Source organism: Xyrauchen texanus, chromosome 5 (assembly GCF_025860055.1).
Source record: "Xyrauchen texanus isolate HMW12.3.18 chromosome 5, RBS_HiC_50CHRs, whole genome shotgun sequence".
NCBI lineage: Eukaryota > Metazoa > Chordata > Actinopteri > Cypriniformes > Catostomidae > Xyrauchen > Xyrauchen texanus.
In genome coordinates, this window is record NC_068280.1 from 15,554,645 (window position 1) to 15,570,867 (window position 16,223).

Below are 16,223 nucleotides of genomic sequence, written 5' to 3' on the forward strand. Positions count from 1 at the left end.
ACAGATGGAAAAAAATACATATACTTACTCACCAGTTTTCCGAGATGCCGTAGCTTGGTCCTCGGCCACAACTCCACCCTCTAACGGAAGACAGCCGCGCATCCCCGGGCGGATCGGAGGCAGTCCTCCAGCCCCTGACGGACTGAATGCCCCGGCGCGTTCTCGGGGAACAGAAGGGGTCTCCCCTGCCCCTGGCAGGGCTTCTTCCACTCCAGGCAGTCGGCAGCGAGCCCCTCGTGGTCGCCAGTCTCAGACTCCGCCACATTTCAGCGGCTGGTAGGGGACTCCTTCGCCCCTGGCAGCGGCCTTGACCACTCCAGGCGGTCGGTTACAAGCCCCTCCTCCCCTCGCGGTCGGCGGCCGTTCATTCGCTTCCAAGCGGCCGGGCTCCTCCATCCCCTGGCAGACGGCCGTGGCTGCTCCATTGGGGTGGACGGAAATAGCGAGAACTCTACTACGGCGTATCCCTCCTTCTTCCCAGGTTTCTGCACCAGTGTGAAGAGAACAATGGAAAGGAGGAGGTGCGAACCGGCTTGACAATATAAATAATAGTTTTAATATAAAACTTAACAAAAGACATAAACACACACATGACTGTCAGCTGTAAACTATCTCTCTTGTCGCATCACCTTCCGCAGTTGGCCTATATCTCTCTCGGAGGCTTAATTATCCTGATAAGGGACCGGGTGTGTATAATCCTCTTTCAGGCGGCTGGGCTCCTCGTCCCCCGGCAGATGGCCGCTGCTGCTCTGTTGGTGTGGACGGTAGTGGCGAGAACTCTACTACGGCGTATCCCTCCTCCTTCCCGGGTTTCCGGCACCAGTGTAACGTATTCCATGGAAAGGAGGAGGCGAGAACCGGCTTGACAATATAAATAATAGTTTAATTGGTAAACTTAAAACAAGGACACAAACATAAACACACACATGATGGACATGTCTGTAAACGATCTCTCTCTCCCGCACGATCCTCTGCAGTCAGCCTTTATCCTTCTCAGAGGCATAATTAGCCTAATACGGGACCGGGTGTGTAGGATCACGACCCGGCCCCGCCCTCCGCCCTGCTACACTACCATGATCTGCAAGGTGTTTATTCTATGGTATATGCTTCTGTTGAAGCATCTGAATATTTTGCAATAAAATTAACAAGTATTGTTTCTATACTTATAACAGTGGTTCCCTCTCTTGTTCCTGGAGGGTCCCCCAATACTACACATCTCAATTAATCAAACACACCTGATTCAACAAATTTGCTCATTAGTAGAGATTCCACAACCTGAATTAGGTGTGTCAGATAAGGGAAATGTGCAGTGTTGGGGAGCCGCCAGGAACAGGGTTGGGAACCACTGACACAATAGATTTATGTTTCCATTGTTATTAATTAAATTACATCTTTCACAATGCCTTATGGGATTGTACAGTAAGTAGTTCGTGCCCTCAGGAAAGATGTTAAGTACACAGTCTTGTACTTTTTTTTTCAGCTTTTAAAATACTTAATTGCTTCAAATCAAAGTTTGTAATGGCGTGATTCACCTCGGAGTAGGTTGATTTGGCTCACGCCTTAGAAATATTTTATGTAATCCCTATGGAAGAAATGAATGGAAAAGACTGCACTCTTGCCCTCCATACTAATACCTTTATATAAGTATTCAGACCCCTTCATTAATTTCACATTTTGTTGTGTTGCAGCCTTATGCTAAATTGCTTTAAATGTTTTTTTTTTTCAAATCAATCTACACTCCATACTCCATACTGACAAGCTAGAATATTTTATATGAACAAGATGCAATACTATCTAATAAAAATGATAAAATGTGTTAGTTGGAATGTGAGAGCCATTATTTCACTGATTAAAAGATCAAAAATATTAAATCATCTAAAAAAATTAAATGTTGACATATGTTTATTACAAGAATAAAACGATAAAGATTGCTAATATTTATAGATCAAACACAGACAATGAAGAATTCTTCCACAATTTGTTTTATTTTTTTTTTGCAATTATCCAACTTCTCACAATCAATAGTTATCATCGGATGAGACTTCAACACAGTTATTAATCCAATACTAGACAAATCTAATTACTCAATTCAGACTTTTCAGAGATTATAAAAACAATATATGACTGATTTTGGCCTTGGCGATAGCTGGAGATTAAATAATCCTACAACAAGAGAATACAACTACTTCTCACCTGTTCATAAATCACATTTATGTATTGATTTTTTCTTAAAAAATACATCGATTATCCCACAAATATCACACACCACAATAAAACCCATTATCATTTCTGACTATGCACCAATTGTCCTCACACTTAACTACTTCAAGAGCAAAAAATTAGCAAACATTTTTTCAAGGCGAAAAAAAAATGACTTTGTGTCGAATGAAGTGACACAAGGGGTCTTCCTCGGGAGCCTCGTTTACCTCTGAACTTGAGAAAAGGCCATTGTGAAATTGGAAGACAGAATTTGCATGTCCCGCCCAGGACATACGGGTATAAAGGGAAGCAGGCATGCGTCTGTCAGTCAGATTTTTTCTTCGTAGCCGAGCGGTTGTGCAACATAAAGCTGAGTTCACCACTGATCCACTCACCTCTATTGGAAAGAAGCACTGCTGTTGGATCTTATGGTGCATTACCAGCTGGCGTTTGCTCTCTCTGCACGCTGTGATGTGCACGCCCCTGGGCGCTTCGACAGCACTTTCACTGCATAAAAGGGTGTTTTCCACTCCTAAAAGAGTTTGTTCCTTTAAAAGAGTTTGAGTTTTCACTCATGAATAAGCAATACACAGCAGGCGTTGAATGTCCTTTTCAGGACGCATCTTTTTATAGATGTCTTTCCGCCTCTGTGTAGTTCCTGGATGCGGTCGATTTCTCTCCAATTCTGACGGTCATAATAGCTGCCTCTCGTGCCTGGGCTGCGATCACACGCAGGCAGCATTTTATGAAAGGTTCATGTACTCAGTGCGAGAACATAGCCATGGCAACATTGCAGTATAAGTGTGGCTCGCCTCGCGGCCAGCCGGCATTCTCCCTTGAGCCCCCGGAATTGGATGACGACATCGCCGCTGCATCGGAGAGCGTCACAGCGTAATCTGATGCTGATGACTCATCTGGGCTGCCACCATTGGGTCTGCTTGCCCAGTCTGAGGCTGACGCACGGATGTCCGCTATGCTTTCCTGGGCCGCCGTGAGCGCGAGGCTGGACTGGAAACTTCTGTCCCCCCTCAACGCTACTCGATCGGTTCCTCGGGTCAGGGCGAAACTCATACCCACACATTTGCATCTTCACGAAGATCGCAGAGGCACCCCTTGCCCTTCTAATGGAAGTGGGCATCCGCATACTCAGCTACCTGACTGGCTCATTTTGGCTCACTCTCGAGAGTTACTATGCGCTCACAGAGACCAGGTGTTTAGGCACCTCAGCTGTCTAGGGCTTCAGGTCAACTGAGAAAAGAGAAAGCTTGCCCCGGTTCAGAGCATCTCTTTTCTCGGCATGGAGTTAGACTCAGTCTCAATGACAGCACACCTCACAAACGAGTACGCACAGCCAGTGGTCAGGTGCCTTGCTCTCTTCAAGCCCGGCACAGCGGTTCCTCTAAAACAATTCCAGAGGCTCCTGGGGCATATGACATTCTCAGCCGTGTTCACCCGCTCGGGTTGATGCATATGAGACCGCTTCAGCACTGGCTTCAGACTCGTGTCCCGAGATGGGCATTGCACCACAGCACATACCATGTGATAATCACCACCTCCTGCCATCAGACTTTCAACCCTTGGACAGACCTCTGTTTCTGTGGACTGGAGTCCCCCTACAGCAGGTGTCCAGATGTGTTTTGGTCACCACAAACGCCTCTCAACAGGGTTGGGGCACAGTGTGCAACGAGTTTCTGCCTGTATTCCTTGCCCTGGGGAGGTTTCTCCCACTGATTCGGGGCAAGCACGTTCTTGATCCGACAGCACAGCAACGGTAACGCACATAATTCGGCAAGGCGGCGTGCGCTCTCGTCATATATCACAACTCGCCTCCTTTGAGTCAGCAGCGACTCAGGTCGCTGCGCGCCACTCATATCCCTGGCAACCGCAACAAGTCGGCGGATGCGCTGTCGCGACAGGTTTCACCCAGCGGAGAATGGAGGCTCCACCCCCAGGTGGTCCAACTAATTTGGGGCCAATTCTGCTTGGCACAGGTAGATCTCTTTGCGAGAATTGACAGTCTCAGGGTTGTGTTGGTCTCGTCCTGTGTTTTGTCAGGTCCGAGCCGGTAGAACTCAGTAACGCGGCACAGTGACCGGGTGTTCCGCTTGCACACAGCGCCCTTCACCAAGTTGATCCAGTGCGCCGTCTCTCCCAAGTTAGCCACTAAGCGTCACTTCCTGGATGTTCTCCTCCCTAGCCTTCTAGCCTGTGAATTCAGTGGAGCAATTCGTGTCCAGATCCACTACGAGCTGCAGGTGCTCTGTACTGGGGTAGGGCTCCACGGGCTTAGTTCCCTCCTCAGGCAAACCCCCTGTAATATTTTTTCCATGGTACGGTCCCCCTGTCCCACTGCCCCCGGTCACCATGCTTGTAGAGCTCCTCCCTCATTAGGCAGGACCTGCCACCGCGCTGCTCCCACGTACGGCTTCGCAACCCTCGTGGTGTATTTGCCACATGTTACCTCCCCCTAGTCTGGGCAGGATGTGGTGTCCACAGGGTCTTTTCCCCCTGAAATAATAGGATCGGGAAAGACCGCCTTCCCCGACACATTTCATAGCACTAAGATAGTCCCAGCCGCTTCACACCCTATGCGAGAGACATAGAGAGAGAAAAAAGTGGCTGCCGGGCTTGCTCCCATGCTAGTCATGTAGGACCTGTTCCCCACTCAGGGCTGCCGGAAATCTAAGGTCTGTATATGACATCTCTTTTGGGGGCGTTGGGGAGGGTTGTGCGTGGCATTTTTTAATGGGACCCCTTGTGTCACTTAATTCGACACAACATCAAGTGAGTGACAGAAGGGGAATGTCGTGGTTACAGTTGTAACCTCCGTTCCCTGAGGGAGGGAACGAGACGTTGTGTCCTTCCTGCCACAGCACTAGACCTACCACTGTAAATGGCCATGCCTTATTCTTGGCTCCTCAATGCAAAACCTGACTGAGAGACGCATGCCCGCTTCCCTTTAAACCCGTATGTCCAGGGGCAGGACATGGAAATTCTGTCTGCCAATTTCACATTGGTCTTTTCTCAAGTTCAGAGGTACGTGAGGCTCCTGAGGAAGACCCCTTGTGTCACTTCATTTGACACAACATCTCGTTCCCTCCCTCAGGGAATGGAGGTTATGACAGTAACCATGACGTTTTGGGATTTTAAACATCACTTTTTTTGTAGTATTATGTTAACCTGCCTAACATCTCCCCTCTGGTTGGGAAGTGATTTAGACTGGGAACAATATGAGGGTAAAACACGATGACAGAATTTTCATTTTTGGGTGAACTATCCATTTAATCAAATTAAATATTATATGATGATTATTTAATCAAATTATTCACAAATAATCACATATACAAACATTGCTGAGAATATCCCCCAAATGAAAAGTGAAAGACATTGAATTGTTGTGGCAAACAAGTAAATGATTAAATAAACATTACAAAAGTGGCTTTTTAACATGCTTTATAGCATGTTTAAGCATGTTTTTATTTATAATTGTAATAAAGGTGTTGTTCATATTTATTTGTCACAGTGCTGTTTGTTTGCTTCAAGGTATTGCTTAATAGACTATATGAGTAGCATTGGCTTTGTTTTTTAAAACCTGCTCTCTGGTGTAGGGAGAACTTATATGATCTAGTAAGCTTTGATTTAGGGAGTTGTGGATGAGGTAGGGGTTTGATTGGGAGGTCATGACTGTGAATTATTTGCAAGCAGGCCTCCATTAATTGCCCACTTTTTTTGGGTGGGCTGACCTTAGCAGGTGATGTGGTCTCTTTTGATTTAAACCATGACGCCTCCCACCAGTTGTGCTGCCTTAGAAGGTCAAGGTCTTTATGGCCACCCTACTGCACAAGAGATGTAACACTCCCACTCCTGAACAGCAGCTACAACATGGAGACATTGCAAACATTTTAGTAAGATCTACACTTTGAAATTAAAAGAACCAGTTTTCATTAAAGAAATAAAATTAAAATATACAAGTATATTAAATGAACACGGTTGAGATGTAAATAGCCACTTTGTTCATCAGCAAAAAAAAAAAATAAAAAAAAAAATCAATCAAATAGTATTTAATAGATCTTTTTGATGAAACTTGATGACCAAGGAAGGCTTGCTGGTTAAGATTCTGGTAAAGTCTCCAGCATAATGCCATCACTAATTGGAGATCAGTTTCCAAAACACACATCCAGCTAACCAGCAATTCTGGTGTTTTCAGCAGCAAAATTGTATTAGTACTGGTAAGATATTGACATTGAGAACAGTATTATGTAAAACAACATACCTATTCATTGTCATAAAAAGCTAAACACATTGAATTATTAAGGTAAATTGCTAGCAGAGAGAGAGAGAGAGAGAGAGAGAGAGAGAGAGAGACAAGTGTAAAGGGCCATATAAAAAAATGTAACTATTTTTTTAAACTAAACTAAAGCTATTAAATGGACCTCTGGTTTCGTCTGTCCCTTGTCTTACATGCACCCACGTAATACTCAGTTCTAGTGGACTGTAAATACTGCAGTAAAGTACTTTTATTATGAAGACTGGTGACCCATTTACAGAGCGAGCAAATAAAGCTTTTTGGATTGCTTGTCCTGGGAAAAGAAGTTAACAACTGAATAATGGAGTTCTGCAAACATAAAAGACTGAGAGTGCGAGAAAGAGACATTCTTACACTGTGTTGTCAGTGCAGTCTGGATTGATGGTGGTCCAATACAGTAGTTTTTCATAGAATCAGAGTGCTCTGGCTGTTGTCTTTAGATCTAGCCTGTTGATTAGCAAGTATCTAATTCATGCTCATATGTATAGAAGAGGCATAGTAGATGATGGGTCTAGGGAAATGCTGGGAGGAAACCCTGTGGAGTGAAGCGAGCCACCCAGGGGATCAGGGTCAGACTGGAACATCCCATAATTCACTTTCTCATCAGGCACAATGCCTTTACTGTATGTTTCTTGGGGAGTTTGTTAGTCCTACAGGAGATGATGTGCGAGATTTAACATACCAGATATTTTTTTTTAAAAGTTTTTTATTGTTTCGCTAAAATATTTGAAAGTGCTTCTTAAGAATTTGCTGCCTTAAAGGAATAGTTTTTTTTTTAATCTGTCATAATTTAGCCACTCTTATGACTTTCCAACCCATTTTGATGTTCTTTCTTATGCGGAACACAAAAGGAGATGTTTGATGAATATCTCGGTCCACATCTTCAATACAACGGCAGTGGATAGTGTCTCACGTTTAGCTTAACTTTAATTTAACTTGCGAGAAACAACCCAAAAGTAATTTTTCAGTGACAAACTTGACATTAATTGCACATTATTAAAAGCCATTATGTGTTATTTGAGAAGCTTGTTCAGAGTGGCACGCATGTTACTTTCTGGTAATTTTTTAAGCTTTGAGTGAGGCACTATCCACTGCCATTATTGAAAAGATGGATTGAGATATTAATTAAAACACCTCCTTTTGTGTTCCAAATAAGAAAGTCATACGGGTTTGGAACAACATAAAATTGAGTATGACAGATTTGACATTTTTGGGTGAACTGTCCCTTTTATTGTTTCTGAACATGCTATATCAAGGTTTCTGTAACACCCAGTAATCACCTCAATGAGACTGCACTGTATAGAAAAGGAAGAGGAGTTGGGAACACTTTATATTAAGGTTCCCTTTGTAAAGGGTTTATAAAGGGGTTCATTATTGACTAATAACTCATCTACAAATTCATTACAAATCATTTATATGCAGTTATGACAACATTAATAAAAAGGGTGTCTTTCATGAGATACTTGCCAAATGATGAGCCAATTTATACTAACATGTTATAAATTATTAATAAAGGGTCTTTGTTTTTGAATCATAAAGATTAGTTACATCCCGAGATACTTCTAATCATTGTTAACACTCATTACTTAAAAGCTCACCTTATTTCCTGATTTTTTCTCATTCTGACAATAAACAATCAGAAATCAAATGAGTACAACACTGCCAGCCATCTTAAAATATTATTGTACATACTGTACATAAATGTAGTATGTGGCCGATTTTGCATCCCATTCCCGTTACTACCACATGTGATTGCTGGTTAAACAAACTTCTTGGAACATTTCCCCATCGCTGGAGGAGGTTTTGATTTATTGGTCTACAATATTTGTCTGCCTTGCAAGTTTTCTTGCATGAGTTCCCTATTTTGCCTTACCAGTTTGTTTGATGAGACAGTAGTTGTGGTTGTGTCTGTAGACACTTACACAATTTTTTCGCAGAACACCAGTAGAAATATACCATTCATTACTCTTGTCCCTCTAACATACAGCACAGAAATCCTTAAAGTTTAAGTAACATTTCATTCAGTTACACATTTTTTGTCAATTAATCTTGTTGGGATTTTTTTTTAAATATTTTTTGAATTTTCATTCTGCAGCTGTTCGAAATTACAGTTCCTGTCAAGCAAGGGACCAAGCCAGTCACCATAAGCTTTGCCAATCACACTTCCTGCAGCTGTCTGTCAAAACTGGATGTGTACCGACAACGACACTCAATCATACGAAGGGCCCTACCAGAGTAAGTGTTCACACTCCCTGAGCCTTATATACACCACCATTTATTACATCAAGCTTTGGTGAAATGTGTAATGTGTTACATTTCTACCTTCAAAGTATTTACTTTGAACAATAGAGATAATGGAATAGATTATCGTTATTGGATATGGAGGGTTTGTAGAATATCAGTTTGCCTTTAAAGTTTGGGCAAACATTAAAGTCATTACTCACTCTTCACAGAAATTTTGTATCATTAATGACTGGAGAGTGAAGATGAGGACATAATAACAGCCTTTAAATAAGAACATGAACAAAACAATAAACATAGCCAGAACACACACTAAATACAGCTGTACAGGGACAAGAACTGACAAAGACACAGATAACATGAGGGCATTATATAGACAAAGACCCACAAGGCTACAAGACTAGTAACAAGACACACCTGGGACAAATCATCAAGGCATAAAAGACATACAAGAAACCTTTCACCCTCTACTGGATTTTAGGGAACATCCCATACTGTATATGACAATAATAAGTGCTGAGTTGTGAAAATGTGTGCATGTGTTATAGGAGAAACCAATGGTAGTATATAAAACAGTTCAAATATTACATCAACAAATTCAACATATTGACTTTACAGTCTTTAAAATGTACTTTGGCTCTGTGCAGTGTCTCATCAGTAGCAAGCTGCACCCACTGACGTACACAGCTCATCAGATTGACTTTCATATTGGAGGTTTGGTGTAGCTACCTATTGTGAAGGCCGACAGAGAACTTCCTTTTCATCTGTTTTTGTAGGAGTTTAAGTCAGGGAGGAAAATCCCAGTGGGGAATCTTAATGAACTTACCATACAATGTGTTGGCTTGATAAACTAATCATCACTGACAATTACAAGTGATTTATTAAGCACATGTATTATAAATAAATAAATAAATCTACTGGCTAAACAGTACAGCCTATATTCATGCTGTTTGTAATAAATGATAAACTATTTAGCATTTTCTTGATCAACTAATTCTCGTGCCTGCTTCAGCAGACTGATAAAATGCCCTGTGTGCATCTACTCACAGAAATTCCATCAAACCAGCCAATCAGATTGTTGCTGAGTGGTTCGGGAAAGAGTTTTCCAGTTTGTATGCTATGCATCTGACGGTTAGAGAACGAACTGTGGATGGTCCACGGGCGTGTTGTCTGAGGCTGAAACTAAGCGAACATTAACAACACCACAAATTAATAATTACAAGTGGGAAAGTTAGAATTTTCTTTGAGCCCCGACTTTCCGAGTTGGGGGTGTGTTGATTTAAGAATTGTGGTGGTAGCACATTGTTATTGTTAATAATTGAGTTTTAATTGAGGATTTTGACTGAGCTGTTTAGTTTGTATGCATGTTTTGTACTGTTAATGAAGAATAACGATAAAACTTGGCTGGTTTATGCAGCAACAAGCGATTGTAACAAAACTACATTTTCCATTATTGTAACAATCTCAAAGGTTCGTGGATGAGAAGGAGATGAAGCAATGATCCAGTCAGATAATGCACTTTATTTATTTGCTTCTCTGTACAGTGTGTAGACTCTTCTCTGGTGCTTCCACTCAGCACAACAAATTAGCACTCTCAAAATTAATGCATAGATAACACACGCCAATGCTGCACACTCGACTCGTTCTCTCTCTCGCCCGGTTTGCTGGCAGTGTGGCTCTTTTATGCTGCTCTCCCTGTGCTCACTGTAATTAGAGACAGGTGTTAGACATAATTTAGCTCAGGTGCAACACAATACTTGACAAAAGACAATGGCAAACATGAGGGCTCAAATACATGGACAAGGTTAACATGACAACCAATGGGAAAACTGAACTAATAACAAGATAACTAGGCAATTAAACAAGAACCAATGATAAAACAGAACTGATAATAAGATAAGACACATGAAACCAGATACTCACATGACAGGAACAAATGGGGGGAACAGGAAATCACATGACAGGGACACGTGACCATGGACATGAAGTAAACTAATTACAAAATAAAAGGCATGAAAAGAAAAATTTAACAAAAATACATTTAAACATGACATAATACAAGGGGTAGCTCCCGACGCCCCACAGCAAAACAAAAATATGACAAGAGTTCCAACAAGGAGCTATCAGCCAAGGTGGGTCTGGAGGCAGTGGTGGACATTGGGGTAGGGGCGGACATGGGCTGTGTGGCAGTGAAACCAGGGTACCAGAAGGGTGCTGGAGACCATGGCAGATCCGGTGCTGGGTTTGGTGAGGCATGGTTTGGCAAGATAAGGCGTGGAGCATAGCTTAACGAGACAGGGCATTGAATGTGGCCCGGCTAGACAGGGTGTGGAGCGTGGCCTGGCGAGACAGGGTGTGGAACGTGCCTGGCGAGACAGGGCGTGGAATGTGGCAGGTGCTGGCACTGGCTCGTGGACAGTGGCAGATGAATCAGATGTGGCAGCCTTAGTGGGAGTGCGGAGTCCCTCATCAGCCACTCTCACAGTGAAAGACAAACCGCTCAGCACCACCGCATATTCCATGAACTGAGCCAGAGTCCATTGCATTTTTTAATTAGCATAGAGGCTCATTTAAGCCTGTTGGGTACAAAAACAATCCTTGAGAGCAACATCACTGAAGTTCACCCGGTCACATAGTCCACAACAAATTCCTCAATGGAAAGACTCCCTTAATGTAAACGCGGTAGCTGAACTGCTGGGTTCATTTTGTAGGTCAAGTATTCTGTAATGAACAGATACAGATAATTTTTTCATATGAACAAATACAAATTCAGATAGATCATTGCTTCGCTACACACCCCTAGTTAATTACATTCCTTATGTGTGGCTATGGTCTTCATTTTGTTGCGTTGGTCCTTAAAAATCTTCCTGCCTTCACTAGTAAGTGAAAAAGAGAGAAAGAAATATGAGATTACAAAATGGTTCCCTCTCTGCGACTAAAATCACTTGAATGCATATCACATCGCATATATGATCTCCGACCTCATAAGTACAAACTTCCCAGGAGGACTTGAACAAACAATGAGACCCCAGAGAAATAGAGATAAAAAAAGAATGAGTGTGAAACGGGTTGTTGTATGTGTGGCAAACATCTCAAGAGAGAGGTAAAATTATAATTGTGAGATGTGCAGTAGATAAAATTCCAAGGCCTGGTCTGCTTGCAGAGGTTCTGGATTTGATTGCAAATACACATGTGAATTAACATGTTAAAACATGTTTACAGATGTTAATTAGATGGAATGCCCTCTGCGATTTCAATAAAGCATGAGATAAATTAGGTTATGTTAACCCATTTACTATAAACGAGTAAAACAGGACATTATATAAAATGTTATTTTACTGTTTGGGAAGATCCCGAGGCAGGACAAACACAACACCACAGTCTGTTTCCTATCATCAGATATTTTCGTAGAATAAGGCACACCCCCTGTTTTCAACCCTACGCCGTTCCCTCGCATACTTTGTGTAAATGTTTATAGTTTTTATCCTCTCAGAGAACAGAGGATTAGCTCTTTCGCCTGTTCGTGACAGAAGTCAACATGCCGGGCAGAGACTCACGGGCGCAAACACACACTCAGATGAAAGGGGAGAAAAAGAGCGTAAAAGACTTGTTAATAATGCATGTTTTGTATGGGACAAGCTCCTGTTCTTTCTGTGTGGAGAGATGTCTGCAAGTAAAAGTATGGATCCCACATGTGTGCCTTTGGAAGCCAGTATATTACAGCATTACCCAGAGATCTATTTGAAAACAGCAGGGGAATTCACAATGAGGTATTGCCCGTGCTGAATTGTGATGCGTGGCTCACGCCAGTGAGGCACTCAGTGACACGCTTCGGAAACTGGCCTGTACACGTATTATACAGTGCTGCAGCTGCCAACAACATAATTGAGGTCTTTGTTTAGCAATAAGCTATTCAGCTTTCAGATGGAATGAGAGAAGTGTTGCGTAAATTATGAAATATAAACTAGTTGACAACTTTTGGCTGTTTTTTATTTTTGGGTTCGTCAACAAATATATATTATTTAATGATGTTTACAAACAACAACAACAACAACAACAAAACGTTTATGTTGACATCGATTGACTTCAATAAATCAAGATGATAAATGGATAGTTCACCCAAAAATTTAAATTTATCTCTTTATTTACTCTCCCTCATGTTGTTCCAAGCCTGTATGACTTCTATTCTTCCATGGAATATAAAAAAGGATGTCAGGCAAAATGACAACCTCAGTCAACATCTTTGTCAGAAATTAACTTTTAAATTAAAAAAAAAGATGAGATGGTATTGTGCTCACTACAATTGTAAAGCAATTTTTCAAATGTAAGTGGTTATCAGAGCTACTGTAGCTTTTCTGTCAGCTCGAGCCAGTCTGGCCATTCTCCACTGACCTCTATAATCAACAAGGCGTTTCTGTCCACAGAATTGCCGCTCACTGGATGTTTTTGCCACCATTCTGAGTAAACTCTAGAGACTGTTGTGCGTGAAAATCCGAGGTGATCAGGAGTTACAGAATTACTCAAACCAGCCCATCTGGCACCAACAATCATGCCACTTTGTCGAAATCACTGAGATCAAATTTTTTCCCCCATTCTTCATTAACTGAAGCTCCTGACCTGTATCTGCTTGATTGTATGCATAGCACTGCTGCCAAACAATTGGTTGATTAGATAATCGCATGAATAAGTAGGTGGATAGGTCTTCCTAATAAAGTGTTCAGTGAGTGCATTACTAAGAGTACAATAAGACTATAACTAAGTCTTAACTAAAGGTTATATTAGATGTTACAAATAAAAAAGAAAATAATTCATTACAAGGGAATTTTTTCATTTAGTATTTTAGGGGCATTTTTGTCATTTATGATGAATTTCTGGCCCTGGTCACCATTCACTTTTATTTATTTAATAATAATAAAACATGCATTTACAGTAAATGGTGACTGAAGATAACATTTGAATAATTATTTTCCATGGAAAAAAGAAACACAGGGAGTGAGTCAGTGATGAAAGACTTTTCATTTTTGGTGAACTATCCATTTAATTATTTGTTTCACATGTTAAAACGTCAGTACTCCAACAATCAGTGAGGAACCAAAAATATAAAAATAAAAAATGTTATTGTTATGGGTTTCAGCACTGTTTTTCTCTTAAGCCATCTCCTGTCAAATTGATTTGCAGTAGGGGGGAGTAAAAAGGGAAGAGGCATCATCCCACCACAAGGTCCTGCACAGCCAGGCCTTGCTTAAGAAAAAGCAGATGTGTTCCTAGGGCGACCTGTTCTGTGGAAGTGTGTTATATGTTGTTTTGGTTTCCTGGACACACTGAGACTTCATCTCCTCATTCCTCTTGTGCTTTCATGCAAGTTGGACAGTGTAATGCCTGTGTATGAGAGATGCCACTTTTTAGAGACTGAGAGTTCAATGCAGACATTCAGTTACGCTGCCTGTATGTTAGCTTACCGTTAGCTGGCGTGTTTGTCTTTTACGCTGCTTTTAATTATTTACAGCTGTCTGTAAAACTGTCTTTACTACTACAAAGGTCAACAACCATGCTGTGGACACTTGTTTGCAATCTGGTCCATGTTTCATAGTGTGTTCTATGGATTCGTTCTTCAACCTACATTTTTTATTTCATTTAATCTGACTCCAAGGCCAGATTAATCCAAGATCTTACCAGGTTATCTTTGATTACTTTCAGCTTGATTCTAATCTTATATTTGGAAAATATCCTGCTCTAACCTGTGCCATCTGATAAAGGCAAGGGCTATATGTTCCGCCTGGGGGTTTAACACGAGGTGGTCTGCACACATCAGGTGTCCAGCTTTCTAAAATAGAGTGTGTTTACATGCTGTAAAAATAACTACCAAAAATCAGTGTATCTAAAAAATTGAGGGGGAAAAAACACGTTTAAATGAGATTTGAAATCATCTGATTATTCTTTGAGTAAGAACTCTGGTAAAGTTGTTTACATACAACGTGAAATTATTAAATGGGCAAAAATCTATGTGTGCCTACCAGTTTTTTTGCTTAAACCGCTTGACCTTACTCCTAAAGAGTTTACATGACCACACACGTTGTTGGCTTATTAAGCATAATTAGTGTAAGACTGTGCATGTAAACACACTCATAGTCTCACCGTTCAATCAAAGGATGTTTCAAACAACAAAACACTATTTGGTGTGAAGGAGAAAGTGGGAATGCATGCATTTAACCTCAAATGTGTGGTCTAGGGAGGCTAACACAACATATAAAAGCTATTGGTGATATCAGGGTTTGTGTAAGGCGATGGCAGAAGGCTGGTTGTGATTATGGGCAGTTGGCAAGGGTTTTGTTATATTCTCGCATTCTCTTACTCACTATTGTTTGGGAGGTGATGACTCACTATGTAAAATGCAGAGACTCACCGGGAGGATAAAAATTCAGATATTACTAAAGCTATCAAAAACTGCTCAGACTGTTACCTAATAACATTTGACCTGGAGCTGCTTTGTCTAGTGTGCACATGCCAATGGATTAGTTTATTCAGATATTCATCAGTCTACCATTGTTTTTCCACACTTTTTTGTAAACCGAAAGCTTCTTTCATAACATGTATCCTGTACTAATACACACAGAATGAGCAAATGCCAATATAGTTATTACAGTATACCCAATCAGACAACAGTTACTAGAAAACAGTAAAACGCCATCCCATGTGATATTTATGCTGAGGATATTACACAGTAAACATTAACTACACTTTTTTTATCATTGAGGAAAGCTATAGAGACTAGATCAAAACTTTACAAGAAGTGTGCCCTGATAAGTATGGAAAGCACAAATGGCAGCAGAAACAAAGCACCATGTCATTACTAATAACATGCTCATGCCAGATTTGTGACAAGTATATCACTTCCTTATACTTGGGTGAATTCACTAAACGTGCATTCTACTTTGGCATGAGTGAGTTTTGAAAGAGTGAGTGCTTTTAAGGATATAATAATCTTTGCCCAAGTTTGCCAGATTAGTGACATCAAATCTTTTAAAGATAATCAGAGTTTTATTTGAGGGATGTAGCAGAAAGTAATGCGGGATATCCACAAGCAGAGCTGCATTTTCTGCTTTGTTTGCTTAGTTACGTCTCTGAAATTCTCTATAATGAGGTACTTAGACTCTCTACATATTTTCTGCTATTCTCCCGTGTGCTTTCTGTGCAATCAGTCATGGAAACTCTGCATTATTTAAGTCTTTTATTGTGGTATTATACATTTCCAATAACCCCGCCCCTAAACACCCCGTAATGACAAAACCGACTGTGATTGGTTACATAACATGTCAGTTAGATGTTTTTTCCTGTCTAAATGTGTAATTCTTGGTCAATTGAAGCTGCTATAGAGTCCAGACTTATGCCATAGTCATAGGTTTGTCTATGTGAGACTAGCGGAAAACTGGCAGTAAAAAGAAAATTAATTCAATGTTTAAAAGATATTTTCTAACGA

The 16,223-nt window shown here is 41.1% G+C and overlaps 1 protein-coding gene across 1 annotated transcript in view; it reads left to right on the forward strand.

Annotated features, from left to right (window-relative positions):
* Nucleotides 1-16,223, forward strand: part of vegfc (vascular endothelial growth factor c) — a 70,207-nt gene that overhangs the window by 30,635 nt on the left and 23,349 nt on the right. Inside the window, exon 4 of the mRNA XM_052126906.1 lies at nt 8,601-8,740. Coding sequence (XP_051982866.1) covers nt 8,601-8,740 — 140 coding nt within the window. The remainder of the gene's footprint in view (nt 1-8,600; nt 8,741-16,223) is intronic.